This window comes from Medicago truncatula, chromosome 4 (genome assembly GCF_003473485.1).
Source record: "Medicago truncatula cultivar Jemalong A17 chromosome 4, MtrunA17r5.0-ANR, whole genome shotgun sequence".
In the NCBI taxonomy this organism is placed as follows: Eukaryota; Viridiplantae; Streptophyta; class Magnoliopsida; order Fabales; family Fabaceae; genus Medicago; species Medicago truncatula.
The window spans coordinates 60,060,516-60,076,859 of NC_053045.1; the positions used below are offsets into that span (position 1 = coordinate 60,060,516).

The 16,344-nt window shown below is 30.0% G+C and overlaps 2 protein-coding genes across 2 annotated transcripts; one reads left to right on the forward strand and one right to left on the reverse strand.

Moving 5' to 3' along the window:
- Window positions 1-2,658: 2,658 nt before the first annotated feature.
- LOC25494166 (serine/threonine-protein kinase RIPK) lies at window positions 2,659-5,436 on the reverse strand. Its single transcript, XM_013602947.2, has 5 exons — window positions 4,642-5,436; window positions 4,305-4,440; window positions 4,057-4,193; window positions 3,843-3,966; window positions 2,659-3,681 (listed from the first exon to the last, which is right to left on the reverse strand). Exons 1-5 carry the CDS (start codon window positions 5,041-5,043, stop codon window positions 2,936-2,938), a joined length of 1,545 nt encoding a protein of 514 aa, XP_013458401.1. The 5' UTR covers window positions 5,044-5,436; the 3' UTR covers window positions 2,659-2,935.
- Window positions 5,437-12,148: 6,712 nt separating this feature from the next.
- On the forward strand, window positions 12,149-12,781 carry LOC112420964 (Werner Syndrome-like exonuclease). Its single transcript, XM_024780825.1, has one exon. It carries the CDS (start codon window positions 12,149-12,151, stop codon window positions 12,779-12,781), a length of 633 nt encoding a protein of 210 aa, XP_024636593.1.
- Window positions 12,782-16,344: the final 3,563 nt, after the last annotated feature.

Sequence of the window (16,344 nt, forward strand, 5' to 3'; positions counted from 1 at the left end):
GGACTATAAACAGTGGGTTATAAACTTTGTCACAGCCTTTTTTCCTTCTTTCTGTTTTATTGATCAAATGTTAGCATATTCTTCGTAAATTCACCATTGCGGTCCAAACCAACAATGTCAAGTTGTTAAATGTAATTTCATATCTTTAATTAGTATGATAAATCATAAAAAATAAGCCTCAATTTAGACTATTGGGAAAAATAATAAAACTTGTGAAACATAGTGACCAATTTTGCTAACATATTGTCCTGATTGGTCACATAAATTTCTATGTTAGTTTTTTTTTTGCAGAGGCAACGAGTTGAATTGAGATGTTCTCAACATACTATTGATCGATGATGTCTGCAAAAAAGGATTGGTTTTCCAGCTTTCGAATGATATATTGCATAGAGACTCTCAAGGTAGTCTTATTCAAGATTTCTGCGCGCAACAATTCACATAGCGCCGAGATGTGGAGTTTAGTTTATGTCATGCATATCATATCGCTCATAATCTTCACTTTAATCGGTCTCCACCTTTGTTGCAAGAACAGTGCTAAATGGTGCGACACATTGTATGCACGAAAATGCACGACAGTGAGAAAACATGACATTTTGACTTTTCTATCATGAACTAAAACTTGATTTGCTCATAGTATAGTACATGCATTGTCCTTCATGCAAGATATCCTAAAAATGGTTTTAAAAAAAGCACATATTTTAACAAACCACAATAATGGTGAAAAGTCTTTGGTTTCATGGGTACTTGAGATCAGTGAGTCACATGGTGGTGAGCACCATCATAGGAAGCCAATGGAAAGATATAATCCTTTTCCTATTTATTTCTGAAGTGTAATTTGCTATGATGTAGTCATACTAAAACTTTCGTGTGCCTTCGTGCTTGTTAGTATGTCGTGCTATCAAGCATTTTTCTTGTTGTAATTATCGTTCTCAAATTTATCCGTTAAAAATGATTTGATGATCCTTTCTTTCCGGGTTTTATTGACTATGACTATAATTTCTTTCATGCTCTATTGTTGTTGCCTGTTGGATGGTAAGGGTGTTTTTACACACCTCTCGTCTTATTATTAAAATTAAATTAAAAAATTGTCTTAAAAAAGTAGGAAAAGAATCAACAAACTGGAGTAGACGATATGCACTATATCATATATTAAAAAAAAAAAAATACTAATCTCCATAAAATTATAAACTTTTGTTTTTAATTTCTAGTCTTCAATCATTCCATGTCAATTCCAGCTTATATGAAAATGGAAATTATTATAGAGTGGGTATAATTGCATATACTTCAACTATAATACGTTAAAATTTTCAATTTTGTCTACTTTTGTCCCAAAAATACAAAGCAATTAAACAGGCGGCTAATTTTTCCTATGCTGTCTTGCATAATGCATTCTTACCTACTAGTATACAATTGGGATTTGTTTGGATTTATTTATTTTACGTGGCGTTTGGTCAACCCACTTAGCTCTGTACTCGTTTTTGTTGAAGAATTGTATGTAAGGTACTGTAAATGACGTTCAACAAATCATGGTTGGTAATTGTCCATTTGTTGAAGAGAACTAGTCTTTTGATTGATTAATTAAATAAAGTTCAAATACGAGTGACAAGCTTAGTTGATTATAGTATTCAACTAGAATTTCTTAGATGAATATCTTCTACGATAAGTATTGTATGATTAATCTATTAATTATCATGTGATCAAATAAACGACAAACTCTTAATATTCTTAATATTATTATATGGTAATGTCCATGTTCAAACATGAGATTTTGATGAAGCTAAACGATGCTAAGCGTCAAATGTTTTTAATCAAAAAATTTAACTATTGTTTATATTTTTGGATACTATTATATATTTTTTTAAAGAAAGATACTATTATATTTTGTTACTGGTAGAGTATTTAACTAATTTATTAAGTTATTAAGTAGTTTAATTTTGTATTAATTTTTCTTTATGAGTACTTTGTGCCTAATTTCCCCCCAAGGATAAATAAGATTTATCCTTAAGTATATTGTTGATCCAAATATACTACTTTTATTTTTCTTTCTTAAATCTTTTAGTACTTGTAAATAACTTTTTTTTCCTTTTAGTCTTTATTGTTTTGTTTTATTGATAAAGTATTTGTTTATATAGGAATTGATCGATGTGGTATGTAGATAATTTGATTTTAATCTTTTCAATATGTCTTCCCCTAAAAAAAAAAACTTTATTGTTTTGTTTCATCGATAAAGTATTTGTTTCCATAGGAATTGATCGATGTCGTATGTAGAGAATTTGATTTTAATATTTTCAATATGTCTTAAAACGATTATTGCACACATGATATTGAAATCTCGAGTCAACTTAGAGGTTTGGTCGCGATTATATTTCATGCGAAATATCATATTATCACCCGAGTTATCATACTTCTTCCATGTGTGTTTATTTTAGTATGTGTTCATAGAAATCAATTTTAACATGAACAAATCTTATACTTCTGTCTCAAAAAAAAAAATCTTAAGAGACTAAAATAAAACAATAAAAACTAGAGTGTGTCTCATATGAACATTTTAAAAATGGTCAAAAGATGGATTCTTACCCAATTTTTCTAATAGTAAAAAATGAAGAACTTACTAAAAACAGTAACGTTAACCTTTGGACAAAGTCGATATTAGACTGCTAAAAATCAAAAACAAAAAATAATATATTTAAGTAACTGATTAATCAAAGGAACAAAATTCACTGTTGTATACACAATTAAAAATAATCAACTTCCTGAATAAATAGAAAAATAATAATAAGTAAACGAAAGAAAACAAAAAATCAAGCATGCTTTCCATGCTAGGACCATTGAATATCCACTTCTCCTTTTTGCTTGAAGCCAGCTCATTGACATACTATATACAATTAACAGTGTATGATCTTGGTACGTCTCTACTAAACTATACTTAATTTCCTTAATTTCCTTGGCTTTCTGATGTAATAGAGGAGGTATCTGGTGATGAGTGTGACCCACTTTGTTGTCCCTCATTTGATGATTTTGTTTTTGGTGATTTAAGTGGATGTTTATGGCCATTGTGGCGATGATGATGATGATGACTTCTATGACGATGACCATTTTCCCTTTTCTTCTCCTTAGGTGTATCATAATATTCTTCTCCATCTTTTTTATGTACTAGTACTTCATTATTGTTATTATCAATAATAAGATGCTTTGGCTTAGGGCTATTATTGACATCTTGATTTCTACGATGATGATGATGAGTACTAGTACTACTACTACTACTTTCCCTTTTTCTCTCCTTTGGTGTTTCAATAGTAGCACTTTCTTTTTGCACCTCATTATTACTAACATCAGTTGGAACTGTGTAAACAAAAGGACCTATTGGAATGTCATCAAAATCCTTGAGAGGTTCAAGAGTGTTAACCACCGTAGACATTGTAGGTCTATTTCTTGGTCTATGGCTTAAACATTGATAAGCCAATGCAGCTGCTTTTCTTGCTCCCATCTCAGAATACTGTCCTTCAAGCCTTGGATCCATTATTCTGGAAAGTTTACGAGCATCGTTTAACACTGGTCTAGCCCATTCCACTAGATTCTGTTCTCTTGGTGGACGTACCTTGTCGACTGACCTTCTACCGGTTAATAGCTCCAAGAGAACAACTCCAAAACTATACACATCACTCATTGCTGTCAAATGTCCTATATGTTGAAATAAAATTGAAGTTAAGCTGTGAATTATATTAACTACGAAACAAGAAACAGACACGACAGTGACATAGATATGTTAGACACTGCTTAAGTCTGAATGTGAAATGTAAACATAATGGGATTAATTATGTTTACATTTCAAATTAATTTACCTGTCATGATATATTCAGGTGCAGCATAACCTTGAGTGCCCATAACTCTAGTTGAAACATGTGTGTCATCTCCTTCAGGACCATCTTTTGCCAAGCCAAAATCAGAGAGTTTTGCATTATAGTCCTGGAAGATTAAGAGTGAATAAATAATAATTAACTAGATCCAAAGATATTATTAATAAAGGATTTTTGAAGATGAATTAGTAGTACTTACGGAGTCTAATAAGATATTTGAACCTTTGAAATCTCTGTAGATGACTGGTTTCTTTGCATCATGTAAAAAAGCTAGACCTTTTGCAGCTCCAACAGCAATTTTCATTCTTGTTGACCATGGTAACGATGTTGAATATCCTACAATATTCCCCAAAAATGAAACAAATTAAGAAAAGTTAATTCTTGAAACCTATGCAAAGTAAAAGATGTAGATTTTAATATGATAACTAATAATAATGAAATTCTTACTTTTAAATAATTGATTCTCTAAGCTTCCTCTTGGTAAATACTCATATACCAAAAGTCTATGTTCTTCTTCACAGCAATATCCAATCAACTTCACAAGGTGTTGATGTCTTAGTTGACCAAGAAACACAACCTCAGTCTATTGTCATCAGAACAAAAAGAAAAATCATCAGAACATCGAACACAACACTAACATGTTACTATAATAGTTTACGAAAATCAACTAATTGAATGTAATCACATGTGTTTGTGTCGTGTCGTACATCGGACATATCTTAGATCAATGAATCATAATTAACACAACTAAGATTCAATAATAATAATCATAACAAAAACTTACCAGCCATTCTCTATGACCTTGAGTACCATCCAAATCTAAGAGCTTAACAGCCACAGGTTGAGGTTCAAGTCCAGCTCTAACCTTATCATCAATGAAACCTTTATGAACAGGTCCAAATCCTCCTTCACCAAGAAAATTACTAGAAGAGAAACCCTGAGTAATGATCTTGAGCTCAGCTAGTGTAAAAACATAGAGATTAGACCCTGCTAGAGAAATTGAAAGATCTTCTGAAAGTGTTGTGGCACTTGGAAAACTCAGATCCGTGAGAGATATTCTGTTAAAAGAACTTGTCTTTGTAGCAACAACTTTTGTTGATGTTTCTTTTGTTGTTGCTTTAGGTGAAGTGTACTCACCTTCACCCTGATAACAGCTTGAAAATATTGATTTCCACGTGATTTTCATCACTGTTATATATTTGTTATTGTGATGATTGATGCAAAACTTGAATTGGTTCTGTTTTAGAATTATGTTATGCAAAATGTAGATATAGAGTTATGTGGTTGTGGAAGGTTTGGGATAGGAAGGAATTCAGTGAGAATGTTTATATATAGATAGATATAGTCATATAGATATAAATATGTATTATTATGTGGGGATGGTGAAAAATGGAAAAGGGTTTAAGACTTTATAAAGGAAAGAGGGAGCAATCTTCAACTTCTAAGAACTTGCAGCTTCTTTTTTTCTAACCCGGTGTTGAAATTTTCTTCTGTTTTTTCCTTTGATTATTAGTGTCTAGGTGCTATATTAAATGGAATTATTCTCCTTTTTTTATATTATAATATATAGAAGGGTGGTTGTTGTTTGCATAGGATCAAAAGACTAAGATTTGAACTTGTTTAAATATTTGATTAGAGGTTGGAAAACGAGTATTAAGTCTAAGAAGTTGTGTTAAGAGACAATGACAGGGATACCCCCCTCTTTGACTTTCTGTAGCATTGTGTTGTGGTCGTAAATTTGGAAAAAGCAAACTACTCGTTGTAACATTTTTTATATAGGATAATAATAATAACAGGAAAAACACCTTCCAGAATGCTTCCTTTCATTTACAAGAGATGTTTCTCACAATTTTAACATTCATATTTTGTTTTAATCCTTGTAACTTTTGTGTTTTAATTTCAATCTCCCTACCGTTTATTTTATACAAACTTCTCCCATGTAAAATCTATGTCAGTATTTATTTTTTTTTGTTGTAAAGACTAACAAAAAAAAAGGGAAGCAAACATAGAGCTAAGCTCTCAAATAGAATGTTCCAGCAGCATCACTTTTGAAGGAGGGGAAGAGATCTGTTGGTGGAGTGTTGTGGCGAAAGAGGTCAGTGTTCTATGTCGGTATTTGTCATACAAACTTTAAAAAAAAATAAAATTGGTTACATATAAACTCTTTAAATGATCGAGTGTTTGCGTGATAAGTGTCTTAGTATAATTTGAATATCTAGATCATTTAAAACCACTTCATTGAAAATAAATCAGAAAATAGGAATCCACATGAGTAAGATTTCATATTATCCGCCATTAATCTATCATATATATGATATGTATTTGACCTAATGTTTTTCGTGAATATTTTAACTACTTTAGATGACCTAATCACGTTTTTTTTATATTACTCTTTCTTGTTTAGGGATATTTATCCCTTCAAGATATCAATCAATCAAAATGTGATATACTAATGTAACATTAAATGTCAAATAAATGAGTCAATTTTTCTATAAAAAAAAAAAAAATCAACTTTAATAAGGTAACTTTTAATTTTTTTTTTAATTATATTTAGGTATACAATCTTAATTAATTTACAATATGGGGATTGTAACAATTAAAATTTCACATCAAATTCTACTCATCATGGTTGTGTTTAGTAACACGAATAAGCTAGCTTATAGCTTGTTGGACTAACTTATAAGTTTGTTGGATCAAAACATGATATGTTTGGTAACAAGTTTTTCTCATGAGCTTATAACTTTTTGTGAAAAACTATTTCAAGTAGCTTTTGAACTTCGAACTTATAACTTTTTATATTCTCTTCCAATATTAACCTTATTAATTTAATTTTATTATATTTTTAATAAAAAAAACTACCCACAATCATATATAACTACCCACTTTTAGTAAAAATAAATAAATAATAACTACCCACTTTTTATATATTGGTGCAACCACGTTATTACCTTGCTGTATTTTTCTTATTATCTCATGTTGTAGTTTTTCTACATTTTTCTTATTACCTTGCTCTTAATTCATATAATATAATTTTAATTTTAAATAAAATATATAATAAATAGTGAAGCAAATGTTTAGTAAAAAAAATGTTAATTGAATTCATAAAACATATTTATCATTTTGGAGATGAAAGTAATTTGAAATAAATTAAGTAAATTTTTTATGTATATATTTTATAAAAAATAAATAAATAAACATGTCCATTTATGTCATTTTATACTTATCAGCCACTTCAACAACTATTTTACCAAACACATTACTTTTAATAAGCGAATTTTTCAACTATAAGCTATCAGTCATCAGCTATCAGCTAACTTATAGCTTATTTTTACAAAACAGAGTCATAATAACATGTGTTTGGTAAAAAGCTTTTCTCACCAGCTTATAGTGTTTTTTGATAAGCTATTTCAAGTAGCTTTTGAGTTTATAGTTGGTAGTTTTTTTATATTTTCTTCCAATTTTAACCCTATTAATTTAAATTAATTATTTTTTAATAAAACAACATGTTCATGGCTTAAAAAATAACTGTCAAGTTCATAGTTTTTTTTTTTTAATAAAACTGTCACATTTTCTCCTTTAAAAAAAACTGTCATGCTTTATTTTATTTTTTAATGAACGCTTTATATATATTTCTTAAAAGAAATATTTTATATTTAACTATAACTAGCCTAAGGTACGTTGTAAAATTTTATATATTCTTGCTTACATTTTTTTCTACCTTCCTCTTATTTTCTGGATTCATAAAAGTAGAGATCAATGAGCTGTTGCCCTCTTTTGCACAAAAAAAAAAAAAAATCAGAGATCAAGATTGTCGATGAAATCTTATTGGAGACTAAAACCAAAAGTTTGAATATTTATTGAGATCCAAAACATAGTTAACCATAAATTAAAATATTAAAAAAACAAATACATTAGAAAAAATCTCTCTCTCTCTCTCTATATATATATATATATATATATATATATATATAAACATGTCCTTTTATGTCATTTTATACTTATCAGCCACTTTAATAGCTAATTTTACCAAACACTTCAATTTTAATAAACCATCTTTTCAGCTATAAGCTATCAGTTATAAGATATCAGCTATAAGCTAGTTTTTCAGCTTTCAGCTTATTTTTACCAAACACACCCCACATACGTTCATAAAATTTGTTCCATTCCAAAACCTAGAACACACATAACATGCAATTTCTTCTTCATTCTTCTTCCCATCTTGATTGTTCAATTCTCTCGTTCCAGAATTGTCGTCGTTTCCAATTATCGTGAGAATCGTTGTCGTCCTTTTGATTCCATACATTGTGACAATCGGTGTTGTTTCCATAATCACATCAGGTATCGTGACTTGATTTTTCTTCTTGATTTGATTTTTCATTTTCTTTTCTTTCTCAATACTATCGTGACTTTATTGCAATCGTTTCACACTTATAATGCGACTGTGGTGACTTTCAACTTTGGCATGAATTCCAATGATGCTTCCATTTTTATTTGGGTTTTGTGTTTGATTGAGTTGTTTGAGATTATAAAAATTGAATTTTATCACACATATTTTGTGTTTGATTAAGATAAATGAATCTTCAATGCGTTGATTATTAATTTTATTTTTGGGACAATATTGATTATTCAATTTACTTTTGGAATTTGTTTTATTCAAATCATTATATTGTGTTCTCATGTTGTTTCTGTTCCTGATGAATTTCGTGTTGTCGAAATGAACATTTGTTAAGATTGTGACCGCGGTGTGAGGTCGGTTAAAGCTATGGAAGAGAAGACAAAGTGAAATAAATAAATAATAAATAATGCTGATACAAACTTGAATTTTATAAGGTGAGCGTTAATTCGTGGATATAGCTTTTGGAAAAAATGGCGATCTAACGATGTGTGGAATCAAACGGATGGCAACGATTCTCACGATAATTGGAAACGACGACAATTCTGGAACGAGATAATTGCACGATCAAGATGGGAAGAAAAATGAAGAAGAAATTGCATGTTATGTGTGTTCTAGTTTTGGAATGTAACAAAATTTATGAACGTATATGATGTGTTGAATTTGATGTGAAATTTTAATTGTTTCAAGACCTATAGTGTAAATTAATTAAGATTGTATACCTAAATATAATTAAATTAAAATTAAAAGTTACCTTATTAAAATTGATTTTTTTATAGAAAAATTGACTCATTTATTTGACATTTAATGTTACATTTGTATATTACATTTTGATTGGTTAATATCTTAAAAGGGTAAATACCTCGTAAACAAGAGAGAGTAATCTAGACTTCACCATATAATCATCCATTATCTATCTATGATGACATTGAGGAAAATTCAAATTGTAAAAAGATATATGTTACCTTCTAAATAGGTAAAGATCACTACTTACCAGTGACGAATCTACTTAGGCGTGAGATCTATTACCGTTTGGAAGCTAACATCAATATATCGATGTTGGATGAAGATTTAAAGTAATGCCGATGGAAATTCTAGAGCAGTAGTAACTTCAAAGACAAAATAGGAAAATACATGCATATGATTTTCTTTTGACAAAAAATACATGCATATGATATAATAGAGAAAATTTTGTCACAACTTAAATCAGACTACAATGTTAGGTTGAATTACTTCAGAACCCCTTTTACATGAAATAAAATAGAGATATGCTTTAATACAAAACAAGAAAGAAAAAAAGACAAATACTCAAAAAAATATGTTTTAGTATGTTTACTATGCTTTCATCGGGTGAATTTAATATCGTGTGACATTTTTTTTTTTTAAGGAAATATTATGTGATATTTGTCAATCACAATATTACAAATGTATAAAAGACAAAAAATTATAGTTTTCTTCTCTCTCACTTACATTTTTTTTATCCTTTTATACACTTGTGACATTGTGATTGGTCAATATCACCTAACATTGACACCCTAATATCATCCAAGTATTTTCCGTTTTCATCCCGGCAAATTCTACGGTACACCCAACATATTTGAGTGTACTGGTACACCAATTCTTTAATTTTATATGTAAATGAGTTGTTTTTTGAAGAAAAATATTATTTTTTATCATTTATAGTTATAATATTAAATCTTATTCATCACAAGTGTAAAAGAAATATTTTTTTTTTTAATTTTTATCGCTCATAATAGAGAACTTTGATTACTTTATACGATAATATGTAAAAAAATTACTATGATTCTTATAAACAATGAATGATGCGTTTTTCTTCGGAAATCATATTTTTTAAAATATAAATGCCGATAAATAACTATTTATTTCATAAAATTGATCATTAATTTATAAATTTATGAAGCAAAAGTACCAATACACCTCAATTTACGAGTGTAAAGTAGAAGTTCTTTCATCTCTCCATGCATGCAAATGACACTTCCACCAAACAGCGCGTTTTATTGATGGTCAAAAGTTGTGAAGGACGTGCATAACAATAGTTCCATGACGACTGAAGGTTAGAAGCTTCGTTTCTTTGGAGGAAAAAAAACACAGCTAAGAAGCATCGTTATTAGGTGGGCCTTGTCACTTGACAATTTTCATAGTCTCATTAAAGAGTTCACATCTTTACCAAAAATAATACGAGAACTAATTTGCCTGAGCAACACAAGCTAAGTTACGCCGAGGATTATTTTGATTTAGATGGTTCAATGTGGATATTTTTGGGTGTTATTATGGAATTTGTTTTGGTGGCAAATGATAGTTGTTAGTTAGTTGTTAGATTGATATTTATTCGAATTATGGACCTTCATCTACTTTAACCTTTAGTTTAATCCAGTTACTTAATCATTGGTTAGGTTCAATGTGGATTTGTATATGTGAGAATCGTCTAATACATTAATGATTTCCGTTGCCATCTTCTAGAATAAACTGAATATACTATTTGTTCTCATGTGTGACGATGATCAATGTCAATAGTTTGACAAAAATAACATAAAACAAACATGAGCTTAAACAAGGAGACCCACGAGAAAATTATGTCCTATAAAAAAATGAAATTCATAATGAGTAAGAGAATATAGGACATAAATCAAACTCGTTGATTCTTCTGGTGAGAATTTGAACAACATTGATCATATCAACAAGAATACAGTGTTCCAAATGGTAACCCTAACTTCAATTCAAGACTCATCAAATGGGTCATATGCTGGTATGGTAAAAATGGGGATGAGAGTTTCAAGCATGGTTTGAGGGATTTGGAAGAGTTGCAAGCATGTCAAAGTTGAATACCATGGCTGAGGAATTTGTGCCTGCAAACTCTTTTCCATCTTTTCCACCACATCAAGTCAAAAATCTTAAAATCCAAACTATTTCTGTGATCTGTTCTTTTTACCTGGCACAATCAGAATCACAACCTTCAGAAAATGAGGGCAAAAACGCATAAAAAAAATAAAAATAAACTACCAGATCTTTAGTGTTCTATAGTGGAATCACTACCTTCGAACGACGAGAACGAACGTCGTCGGAGACTGGTGTTAACTTGACGAGAGGAAAAGGAAGGGTGAGATTCCACTATCCCGTGTTCTGTGTTTTTAGTGAAAAATTGGAAAAACTAGATCTTATCCGTTAACTAAATATGATGACTGAAATTAACTTGACAGCGTGACTGTGGGATTTAATTGACTGCTGAGAATCCTGATCCAATTGATATATGGACATCCACTTATAATATCTATAACATATATAGCTTTAAAAAAATAGTAGTATGACTCATAACTTAAAAAAAAAAAAATGTTTGAAGATAATTTATGCATATTGGAAATAAGATACACTAAAAAAATTATGTCCTATAAAAAAACTAAAAATATTTCCGGACTATTGATAAAATAGGCATGTATGAGATCAACGAGTTTCTACGGGCTTATTATCGCAATTTTTTTTTCTCAAATTATCTTTCCAACTTTTTTCCTAATGATTGACTGACTCACTTTTTTATGGAAAGTTTGTTTAGATTTAGAATATTTTTTATAGATTTTGATTGTATGACGTATCAACATATATGCTGAAAATCTATATTAAAAAAAAAACATGTATGCCAAAATTCTATTTCTAATATTTTTTCATATATTTTCCAAATCTTTTTATTTTTGAAACAAATTATTATATTAATTCTAATATTTTTCCATATATTTTCCAAATCCTTTTATTTTTGAAACAAATCATTATATTTATTTTTCACCTTTCGTTGAATTCACTTTCTATATATTTGAATAGCCTAGTTTTTTTATTTTATACATCACTTAGCTCTCAAGAATTCAATAATATTCATTGAAAATCCACGATGTCCATCACCACAATCGATTACGCTGTCCCTAATAAAACTCACAACAAGCACGATGTCTTCTTCCACTCAGACATCATTCACACAATGATCACAAATAAACCTTTCATGGTGGACAAATGGCTCTCAAGCATCAAACCATACGAAAACAACAATAGCTTCCTTGTCGGCTTAGATGTTGAGTGTCTCTTCATCAACCACTCTGGTGTGTCTCCCCCAGCTGCTGTCCTTCAACTATACATAGGCGGAGAATGCCTTGTTTTCCAAATCCTACACGCCTCGTTCGTCCCGAAATCGCTTGTTGCGTTTCTGGGCAACGAAAATAACAAGTTTGTTGGTGTTGGGATCAGAGAGGACATGGACAAGCTTCTTAGAGACTTTTCTTTGCTTGTTGTGAATTTTGTGGATCTTCGTTACCTCGCCGCTGAGAAGTTGGGAGAGAAAGCGATGAAATCTGCTGGGCTTAAAACATTGGCTTTGTGTGTTCTTGATAAGGAGATTGAAAAACCAAAGAAAATTACTTTGAGTGACTGGGGTGGATTTCCGCTTACAGTCAAGCAAGTTCAATATGCATGTGTTGATGCTTTTATCTCGTTTGAGGTTGGAAGGCTTCTTCTAGAGTTTGATTCTTAGTTTGGTTTTAAATTTATCGTGTAATGATTGTTATTGTGATGTGATATTTAAAGTTTAATGGAGATGTAACGTCAGGAGATAACATGTGATTTAGGGTTTGATGGAGGTGCAACGTCAATAGATAACAATTCACAAACATAAGAGGGATCCTACTTTTAGTTAAGAAAAACTTCATTGTTTTTATCCTTTATTTTATCTAAACAAGTGTTATTCATATAGATTTTTTTTTTTCATTTCGTCACCTGATTCTTGTTGTTTTGTTTTCCGTCCTGTATGGTATATTTTACTTTTTCTGTTTGTCTAGTTGCGATGTTTGTTCGATTTCGATTTATTGCATATTCAACAAAGATGACCTGAAGATCAACGCTATAAATTCGGAGGCATCCTTTACTCTAGTCCGTTTAGTTTTGTCACTTTTGTAGGCATTCTATGGTATCGTTTTAAGCTATTAACTTGAATGTTGTGATTTGTTTGTAAATTATCCTTTTCAATTTTAGCTACATGAAATTTGTGTTATATTCGTCGTACTCTTTTTTTATTTTCATATTCATCGTACTCTATCAAATTGAATGAATGAACATCTTACTTTTAAATTTTAATTAAAATAAAATGGAGATGCAACGTAGGTGAAATTGGATTTCACCGTGTGATTCTCATTGCTAGTTTAATTATATCTAGGGTTAATTAAGTTTTTAGTCCCTATAAATATTCACAGTTTTGTTTTTAGTCCTTACAAAATAAAATCACATTTTTTAGTCCTTATAAAATTTTTCATCAGCATTTTTAGTCCCTATAAAATGTTCCATCAGCACTTTTAGTCCCTGTCAAAAATTTTCATCAACTGTTTTGGTCCCTAAAATGCTTAAGAAAAATATCACAAGACTAAAAAGTGTGATTTTATTTTGTAAGGACTAAAAACAAAAATGTGAATATTTATAATGACTAAAAACTTAATTAACCCTTATATCTATGTTTGGTTGCGCATCAGAGAGAAGGGTAAACAAACGTTGCCTAACTGAAAACATGATTTAACCATGCTTTGTTATTGTTTGGATTTCCAAAGTGAGATTAATTTTATGGTCCAACCCACTTGGGTTGTCCTGGTAGTATTGACTTGGGATCTAGGAGTGTGCCCCTCCTCGAGGTCTCAGGTTCAATTCTCTCCAGTGTCAATTTAAATGGACTAATTTAACTTCTTAAAAAAAAAAATTATGGTCCAGAATTTCGTTAGACAGAAGCAGGAAATAAGGGACCTCCGTAAAAACATGAAATAAGTGATATTAAATAAAAAGATAAAAGAAGTATTCACTCTCTTTATTTGTGAAAACATACTAGGACTAGCTCATTAAACAAATGACCAATAAAACTTAGCCCAAAAAAAAAATGGATCTATATAGTTAGTTATTAGATTAATATTTACTCGAATTTAGAATTTTCATCTTTAACTTTTAGCTTAAATCAATTGAATTATTCAATTCTCTTGAAGTTTAATGTGAATTAATATACGGGGAAATCATCTAATACATAAATAACTTTCGTTGCCATCTACTAAAAGAAGATGAATATACTATTTATCATCATGTGAAACGATGATGGATGTCAATTTCACAAAAATAACATAAAACAAATATGAGCTTAGATAGGGACACCCCCTCCCTCCCTATCTTTTTATTCCTTCTTGGACAATTTATGTCAATACATTCTAGGCAAGGTTAAGGTAGTCATGCTTATAGTCCGATGCTTAACGTTGAACAAATACACCATTTTGGAGCCTCTATGATTTGCAATAAATTGCGTACAAAAATTGTCTAGTTGGGAAAGTTAATAACTTAACTTTACAGATATTATTTCTCTAGGATTTCAGGTTACATCATCAAAGGCTTAATTACTCTTTTGGTCCCTTAATTTATTTTTTAGTTTCGTTTTGGTCCCTTAACTATTAAAAGTTTCGTTTTGGTCCCTTAACTTTTTGGTTTCGTTTTGGTCCCTTAACTATTAAAAGTTTCGTTTTGGTCCATTAACTTACTTTTTGGTTTCGTTTTGGTCCCTTAACTCTTCCTCCGTCAACCACTTTGGTCCTTTATGTTATGATGAATGTATTAGAGTTAAGGGACCAAAACGAAACCAAAAAATAAGTTAAGGGACCAAAACGAAACTTTTAATAGTTAAGGGACCAAAACGAAACCAAGAGGTAAGTTAAAGGACCAAAACGAAACTTTTAATAGTTAAGGAACCAAAACGAAACCAAAAAATAAATTACGGAACCAAAAGAGTAATTAAGCCCATCATCAAACCTCAAATATCTCGGTCTATGTATGCAAGGAGGCTAAAAAACTGTTTTTGTTTTTTTTTTTTTAAATATGAACACTCATTCGCTAATGGTTCTACTCCCATTTTTTTTTTCTTTCAGAAAACTTGCTTTTTTTTTTAACGGGAACACTCATTCGTTAATGTGTTCTAGTCCCAAACTGTATTGATGGGAGGACCATGTGTTCAGTTGTGTGTATGATTAAGCAATTATAGGATGTACCTGGATAATACCACAAGCTTCCAACGTCTTTCTTGCACAACCCAACTAGAGGCTGGTTAGCCTCCAGTTAGGCAAAAGAGAATAACCTTTTGTTGTTATTGCTTAGCTCGGAGAGGAGGAGTAAATTTATGCTCTGATTTTTAAGAAAATGATAAATAAATATTATGATTAATGTATTTTTAACTTTGAATGTATAATAACTATATAGATTGAATTTGAAAAACTTACCAAAAGTCTTTCACTCTCGTATCTCTTTATTCTTTCTTTCCATTTCTTCCTTCCTTGTTTTTTTTTTTTTTAATTTTTATAAATCCTCTCTTCCTCTCCCCTCTTTTCAAAACTCCCAAACAAAGTCTTATATGAATCGAACTTTTACAAAGCATTTGCATTGAGCTAAATAAAACACAACTAATATGATAAAATCGCTAAAATAGTCAAAATGTGGTGGTTGTTATTATTTTTTTGTTAAATTATTTCAGGGGTCCTTTAAGTTTGAGGTTTGTAACAGATAAGTCTTTAATGTCTTTTAAGTTATTTTAGTCACATATAAATCTTTAAGTTTGTAGCAGATTGATCTTTTAAGTTATTTTGGTCACACATAAGTCCTTTAAGTTTGTAAATGTTTTCAATTTAGTCCTTCTATTAACGAGACGTTACAAAAATGATGATGTGACAAAATGACTAAATTGAAAATGTTTACAAACTTAAAGGACTTATGTATAACCAAATTAACTTAAAGAACCAATTTATTGTAAACCTCGAACTTAAAGGACTTAAGTGTAACCAAAATAATTAAGGACCAATCTATTACAAACTTCAAACTTAAAGGACTTCTGATGTAATTTAACTCTTTTTTTTCTACTAATTAATGATAAATTTGATAAACTCACAACTCTTTTATTATTTCAATTCTAAATCATTTATGGAATTTCGTCTCTTTTCCAAACAATATTTTAACTCGAAAATAATATTTATACAATTATTTTGAAATAATTTTTAAACAACCTCCTTTTCTCATATTCTAATTCTCTTA

Excerpts from the sequence above, each read along its gene's own strand:
- LOC112420964 (XM_024780825.1), top strand. The coding sequence starts at position 12,149 with ATGTCCATCACCACAATCGATTACGCTGTCCCTAATAAAACTCACAAC.
- LOC25494166 (XM_013602947.2), bottom strand. The coding sequence starts at position 5,043 with ATGAAAATCACGTGGAAATCAATATTTTCAAGCTGTTATCAGGGTGAA. Across the intron at positions 4,194-4,304 it reads AGAGAATCAATTATTTAAAA|GATATTCAACATCGTTACCA; the intron begins GTAAGAATTTCA and ends GGAATATTGTAG. Across the intron at positions 3,967-4,056 it reads CAAATATCTTATTAGACTCC|GACTATAATGCAAAACTCTC; the intron begins GTAAGTACTACT and ends TTAATCTTCCAG.